The 8,130-nt window shown below is 33.5% G+C and overlaps 1 protein-coding gene across 1 annotated transcript in view; it reads left to right on the top strand.

The window, feature by feature from the left end:
- The window catches only part of GABRA2 (gamma-aminobutyric acid type A receptor subunit alpha2), a 142,300-nt gene that overhangs the window by 92,672 nt on the left and 41,498 nt on the right, over positions 1-8,130 (top strand). Inside the window, exons 7-8 of the mRNA XM_069105173.1 lie at positions 4,849-4,992; positions 5,924-6,076. Of these exons, the coding sequence (XP_068961274.1) occupies positions 4,849-4,992; positions 5,924-6,076 (297 nt within the window). The remainder of the gene's footprint in view (positions 1-4,848; positions 4,993-5,923; positions 6,077-8,130) is intronic.

The raw sequence follows: 8,130 nt of genomic DNA, 5'->3' as shown, positions 1-8,130 counted from the left end.
CACACACACACATACAGTTGTTTTTCAGTAATTTCAGTCTTGTCTCTTTCTAACCCTATTTAGAAGATGTCTTCCTGACTTTTATTTCCTGACATTTTATTCACTGTTCTATATTTCTTATCTCCTCTCCTCTATTTTTCTCTCCCCCCATTCTCTCTCTCACACACATACACACAAATCTTTGATTAACTACAAAATCTTTTCATTATCATGGAAAATATTTCTTCAGATCTATAATCTCCATTGAACACCTAATAACACTCTAGAGAAATAATAGGAACTGTTGACATAAGAACAGTAAAAATGAGAATGTATACAAAACAGAAAGCAGTTATTAAAATTACATAAGTTGCATTGCATAGAGAAATGAAAATCTAAGACTACAATAAGACATTTAAGTTAAATGTGTAACTCAGAACAAGAAGACATTTATTGGGGGCAATATATTAAATATACTTTTTAAAAAGACAAAAAAAGTATCCAGGATAAAATAATAAGAATGAAGGGAAGTTTATTTAAATGTTTTAAACAAAACTAATAAAGATTCATTTAAAATACAACACTAAAAAAGTGGTAGAATATTCATAATGTGGTGATTTGGAACCCCTGAGTAAGCTTGCCCAATGAGTGATACCAATAGATGTTAGTAATGCCAAACTAGAGCGAGTTTACCTGCTTTGTGCTAGTTTGTTATCATTCAATTTTCTGTTTTTTGTCTGCCAATATCTACTGTTCTAGAGACTATAACCATGATCATGAGAGAACTCTTATACATTAGTTTGACCTTCTGCTGAATGAGAATTTCCCATTGCTCATCTTAGCCTTTATGGTTCATCTCAAATTCCTTTCTATCTCAAAGCTTCCATCCTTCCATCCTTTTCTTATGTTTGTGTCTGAATCTCATCATATTTTTAAAAATAATTTCTTTTCATCAGTTACTTTTGGAATGCCCACACTTTCTGCTGACAGACTCACCAGGCCCTGTAAATCATGCAGTTTTGGTATGGTTCACATGCCAATGAGGCAGCTGGGTGGCACAGCTGAAAGACCTGAGTTTCAGTCTGGGTTAGATAGTCCTTACCTGTGTGACACCAGTCAAATCACTTATCCTCTGTTTGCTTAATTTCCTCAGCTGTAAAATGAGGGTAGTAAGAGCACCTACCTCACAAGTAAATGATTATTGCTACCCCTGCCCATTCTCCTATACTGTCAGGGGATAGTGAGTATTCTCTTATAGCTTTGTTCATTCTTAAAGTCATTGTTCTCCTTCCTATTTAAGAGCAATAACAAGACTAGTATCAGTTGGAATCTATACCACTTTCTAATAGAAGAGTCATAGTCTATTACTAATATTTTTAACTTTCTAGATCTATATATTTTTTTAGTTTTAATTTCTCATATGTCTTTATATTTTAGCTTTTCCAGTTCCTAGTCTAATTGTTCAGTTTGTTTCAAAAACGACTAAATTAAAATCTAAACTTTTGAATAAATTTGTAAGGATCATTTTTATTCATTTCTGAAGATTGCCCACCCAAATTAAAAAACAAACAAACTATGAATTGAATCTTTGGTGTAATTAATGTGTGTGTATATATGTTAGGATTTTTTAAAAGTTACACCAAGGATAAAAAAAAAAATCAGTAGGTCTGAACTTTCTGGTCATTTGATTCAACTTAGAAGGGAAACTCAGGCTATTTAACAAAATAATGTAACCATAATTTTTTTACAACAAGTTTTTTTTTATAAAAACCTCATTTCTCAAATACATAGCAAACTGAGCCAAATTTATATAAGTGAGATCCATTGACCAATTGATAGACAGTGGATTTGAACAAGTAGTTTTCAGAGGAAGAAATCAAAAGTTGTTTATAGTCATATAAAAAATGCTCTAAATCACAGTTGATTACAAAAATGCAAATTCAAACAACTCAGAGGTAGGTACTATCTCATACCTATAAGAAATAACAAATGCTGGGGGGCTGTGTGAGAGAAAATACATATATTAATGAATTTTGGTGAAATAGTGAACTTGTCCAATTACTGTAGAGAACAATTTGTAATTATGCCCAAAGGGCTATAAAACTGTACAGATCTTTTGATTCCACAATACCACTCCTAGGCCTTTACCCCAAATAGGTCAAGAAAAAATAAAAGAACTATCGATAAAAAATATTTATATCACTTCTTTTGTGGTGGCAAAGACTTGGAAATTGAGGGGATACTCATCATTTGGGGAATGACTAAACAAGTTGTAGCATATGATTTTAATGGAATACTATTGTATGAAAAGGAAATTAAGAGAGGGGTGGTTTCAGGGCCAGAAAAAATCAACAATGACATGGCAAGATGTATATGAACTAATGTAAAGTGAGAAGAACCAGGAAAACATTGCACACAGTAACAGCAGTATCATAAGGACGATCTACTGTGAAAGACTTGGCTTTTTGTATCAATACAATTATCTAAGACAGTTACAAAGGGACTCATGATGAAAAACTGTGATCTACTTCCAGAGAGAGAACTGATGAAATCTTGAGTGTAAATTGAAATATAGTTTCCTCACTTTATTTTTTTCTTGCAGTAGAACTAATGAAAATGTCTCGCATAATTTCATATGTATAATTGGTATCAAATTGTTTGCCTTAGTGGGTAGGGAAGGGTTTGGAGGGAGGGAGAGAATCTAGGACTCAAAATTTTAAAAGAATACTAAAAATCAATAATTTAATACTAAGTAAATATCAGCTATCATCATCATCCTCTATCTCCTTTTAGAGACATTCCATGCTCCTCACAGTCTGTAAGAATTTTTTGTGATATCTCCAATATGGAGCTTTTTTATGAATGCAAAAACTTCAGTAGAATGTCACTTTACTTTTTGAGATTAGTCTGTATATATATATATATATATATATATATATATATATATATATATATATATATATAGTCTGTATATATACTCAGTCTAAATTAACAAAGGTGTGAAATTGCCAACTGCATTTTCTCAATTCTTTATAATGTTGTTAGATGTGTTATTTACATAATCAAACATTGCTCCCTTTTGAAAATAGATGGCATTGAGGATCATGAAGAAAAATAGAACTTTCTCCCATAGGACTCACTGATTGAAATTTCCAAGCTCAGAAAACTAAGCCTTACTTGGCATTTATCAAATGAATTACCATACACATCAAAAAACTGACTTTTGACCTTTCCCCAAAGAGTCACTCAGATTGGTTAATTGAAAGCACATGCTTACTAAATAGCACAATGACTAATATATAACTTAATCATCATGATCCCAGGTCTGGAAATATTAGAAATACATACTTATAAATAGTTTATTTAACATGTATCATTCCATGGCCATGTAAGATAAAATATCTTTAGCCTCAGCTACTTCTATCATTATTCAGAAGTACAATTTCAAGGAATAGTTCTTTTAAAGCATTAGGAAACTATGTGTCCAGTTAACGAATGAAGGAATGAAAAAATAATTCATACAGTGCTGATTCCATGCAAAGCAGCATCCTAAACACTGGGGGATGCAAGTAGATAATCATAGTAGGACAGTCTCTGCTTTCAAGGACCTCATATAATAATAAAAGAAGAAAATGCATAAATAAGATGTCAGCTGGGGCAGCTATGTGTCACAGTTAATAGAGCACCAGACATGGAGTCAGGAGGACCTGAGTTCAAATCCAACCTCAGACACTTGACATATTTACTAGCAGTGTGACCTTAGGCGAGTCACAACCACAATTGCCTTGCCTTCCCTCCTCAAAAAATTTTTTTCAGCTGTAGGTCAAATGGATTGGGCCCTTTTGCCTAATGGTACAGAGGTTAACAGATGGTAATACATAATCTGCAATGTCATTTTCATTAGTAAAACCACATACATTTTTGATGGTATACCATTTGACAGTGCCTAAGCCTTTGTTGGTGAGAACTTTCTTTTCTGAGTCATCAGTATCTGTGGCTTTTGTGTAACTTCAGAGACAATTGCCAGATCATATTTTGGCAATTGTTGCTCCCCTCTATGATGGCTGCAGGGGCTAGCCTGGAAGAAGAGCAGGTGGTCTGCAGTTCTCAGTACAATCTCACTGGCTACACTCACCTAGAAGTGGAATTCTTCAAATTAGTGGGTGATGCAACTACTTCACATTTTTCCTAGCCAGAATAATGAAACATAATGTGGAAGAACAATAAGAAGAAATCCTATATACCTTCTCATGCTGTTCTCACCAATATAGTCATCCAATGAACTTCATAAGCACTAAAGAACCAATTTTCGAAATACCGTTTGTAACATGATTTTGCCTTGCAATTAATTCATCTCCATTATGCCAATTTAATGAAATGTCTCTCTAGCTGTCATTATTTTCTAACCAGGTTACATTTTTTTCAACAAACCAGAACACTTTGGACATAAAGATCATTGCCTAATCCCCATGCTGGTCTTGGAGAAGCCACTTATTTCTTTGTAATAATTTCTCTATCTATTTGATATTAGGGAAATTTTTTCTTGCTATTTATCACTTTATAAGTCCTCTGAATTTAGAGGAAACTCATATCCACATGTGGGGCCATAAGATAAACTTACAATACCTAGCTAATATGGGTATTTGGAAAAGGGAAATAAAAAGTACAGTCATGTTTGAGTTTAGTTTCTTTCAAGCAATCCATACTAATTGTTTTAATTTTAGTAGCACCGCTTAGCTCTAAAATAGCATGAATGGTAAATACAAGTTTACTTAATATTTTGTCCATGGTCCTGTTCTGAAATTTCCAGCTCCGGATGTTTTCTATTAAAAAGCTGACAAGCTATTTTCTCCTATTTTTCTTTTACAGATGCATATACAACCTCAGAAGTCACCTATATTTGGACTTACAATGCATCTGATTCAGTTCAGGTTGCTCCAGATGGATCCAGATTAAATCAGTATGATCTCCTAGGCCAAACAATTGGAAAGGAGACAATTAAATCTAGCACAGGCAAGTTAAACACATATGAGTATAAAATTAGTTGACTAAGAATCATAATGAGACATCAGAAGGGTGATTTGTTGACTGAAATATGCAAGCTGTTGAAATAGTAATAATGTATTTTCCCAAAATTTCATTTTACTTTTTGCTCAAAATTTTACTTTCCATCCTCATTTCATCTATCTATTTCCCACAGTTTTTAGGTAAATTTTGAGTGTACAGATTCTGATTTCAAGATAATTACCTTTGGCCTTTTATTGCAGTGTGGAAAAGCTGCTGCTCTGGCTATGAGGCACACTAATCTATGAGAAGACAGCTGTGAGGGTTAATTAGCTTACATCTGGCAATAATTAAAACCCAGGGAATAGAGAAGAAGCCTGCCATAAGGATGCCAACAGGACTGAATGAACTAAATTAGTTCTGACAGAACATTGGGAATCCCACAGTTGGTATTTGGGCTAAAAGTGAAAGAATTGGGTCAAAAAAAAAAAAGCTGTGTAACATCATACCTGTGACTGGAGGTCAGTGCTTAAGGTTCTAGATATATTAAAAAAAAAACAGAGTTAGGGCCAATAAAATAGTGCTCAGAGTCTAGTGTTAGTGAGGATGAGAAATCTGAGGTTAATGAACCCCATCATGAAAGAGAGTCTATTGATATGCAATGTTTTCTCAAGTCATACTTCAGAAGGAAAACAATGCTGAGGTTATTGTATGATTGTATCCCCTTAGAAATTCTTGGTAAATGTTAAATTTCTCTCAGTTAAGGTATTATTGGGATACAAAATGGTATATTCATATTTAAAATGTGCTATATATAGATAGAATTTTTAGAAATCACAATTCCTCTAATACCTTCAGATCTCTCCAAATGCTCAACCTATTTAGATAATATTATTCTTTTCAACTGTCTAATGAAACTTTTTTTTTCATTTCCATTTAGGTGAATATACAGTTATGACGGCACATTTCCACTTGAAAAGAAAAATTGGTTATTTTGTCATTCAGACCTACCTGCCTTGTATCATGACAGTCATTCTCTCCCAAGTCTCATTCTGGCTAAATAGAGAATCAGTACCTGCAAGGACTGTCTTTGGTGAGTTATTTCAGGGACACATCAAATTATAGATGGATGTTAGTGCTCATTGTATATTTTAGTACAATGCTAAATCAAGTCATCAATAGAGTCATTACAAGACTGCCTGCAAGAGGGCAGATGTTTTTGTTAGTGACAATCCTCAAAGATCATCTATTAATATATCTGTATTGAAGGGCAGCAGTCTGCATCTACACAGAGTATCCGTTTTGAGATATGGCAGGTCTTTGGCATAGAAAACATTCTGAAAGCAGTATTGAGTTCTATGGAAGACGTTTGTGTTTACAGCGCAGAAAGATAATCCTACCCTTATAATCTTAGAACCTCAGAGACAAAAGGGTTTTAGGACATCATACAATACAATCCTTACCTAAAGAGCAAATTCCCTCCACAACTTCACCGACAAGCCATCAATCCTAGTAGAAGTCATTATCTTGTTAATGTTCTTGGAGCCTTATTGAAGCTTGTCACTGCTTCATTAAAAATTTCATATCCAGAACAGAATATTATGTTCCAGACATAGTCTGACAAGGGGTGAGTGGGAAAGATAACTATTAACACTCGCCTTTTAGGTGCAATACTCCTACTATTGTCATTTAATATCACATTAGCTTTTGAGATTGCCATTTTATCTTTTAATATATGTTGAGATTATATGAAAGCACAGGCTTCTCTCCCAAATTCTATATTTCTGCATTTGAATCTGAGGATAACCTTTTACATTCATTAAAGTTTATCATATTTATTTCAGTAGAGTATTACAGTTTCTCAAAATCTTTTCTTTTTTGGATGCTTATTCTGTCACCCAAATGAAATACTAACTATCCTTCCCAGTTTCACATCATCCTCAAATTTCAGAAGTATGCTGTCTCTGTCTTCATTTAATAACTGATAAACATCATGTAGCCCTAGAGAAAATGATGATGGATTGCTCAAACCCTCCACAGAAACTAAAACAATTATAAGCTTCCAATAAGTGTTTTTTGGGTTGACTCTTTTAATCTGCAATGGCCTAGTACTCTTCCCTGGACTCTCTAACTTTTTCTGGTGCTCAAAGTACCTTTAATGTGGGGAAAAGATACTCTGTCTGATGAGAGCAAAATTTCAAAGTATAAATTCCCTTAAGATCTAATACATTGACTTAAAATTGGACATTACTATGGTATAACAGAACTAAAAATCTGGAGTTAGAACAATATGGTTGCAACTTCTATTTCCAACACTCATTAGTAAGAAATGAAGAAAAATTAGACTTCTAGTAGGTGGCAGGAATTTCTGCTCTTCCTCTGTTTTCTGCTGTAGGCAAATGAAATTTAGGCAGAATCACCTCAGATCTTCCTTCCCAAAATGCATCTCATCTTCAAAACAGATTCTCTTTATATCAAGTAGAAACAAATGGCTAGATAAGTCAAGAAATATGCAGAACACACTGCTTTTCCAAATTTACAAGTTAGATAGTACTTATCATGCCCCCAGGTGAGGGAAACACACACACACACACACACATACTTAGAAATAGATACATTTAGATATAGATATATGAAAAAAACATACTATGACTACTTCTATTTTTCTTTTTTTTGGGTAAAGATCGCATCTTCCTTTATAGTCCCTTTGTATTTAATTTAAATATTTATAACAATCAAAATGATTTACTTATTAAAAGTTATTCTTATAATAAGATTCTTGTTACTGTATGCAACATTCTCTTGGTTCTGCTTATTTCACTTTTCATTATTTTATACATCTCAGCATGTATTTTTTTCTAAAACCAACCTACTCTTTTCTTACAGCATGGTAGGATTTCATGAAAATCACCTATCACAACTTATTTAGCCATTTGCCAACTTTGGCCGTCCCCTCAATTTGCATTTCTTTTCAACGACAAAAAGAACTGCTATAAATATTTTAGATCATGTTCTTTCCCTTTTTCCACAATTACCTTGGGTAATAGATCTTGCTGGGTCAAAGGGTATACAGTTTTATAACTCTTGGGGCATAATATCAGATTGCTCTTCAGAATGGTTCGAACAGTACACAGTTGCACCAACAAT

Source organism: Petaurus breviceps, unplaced genomic scaffold (assembly GCF_028583685.1).
Source record: "Petaurus breviceps papuanus isolate PSGF00001 unplaced genomic scaffold, PetGlider_PUasm1.0 76, whole genome shotgun sequence".
In the NCBI taxonomy this organism is placed as follows: domain Eukaryota; kingdom Metazoa; phylum Chordata; class Mammalia; order Diprotodontia; family Petauridae; genus Petaurus; species Petaurus breviceps.
Note: the sequence above shows the minus strand (reverse complement) of the source record. Positions and strands in the feature narration are given on the sequence as shown.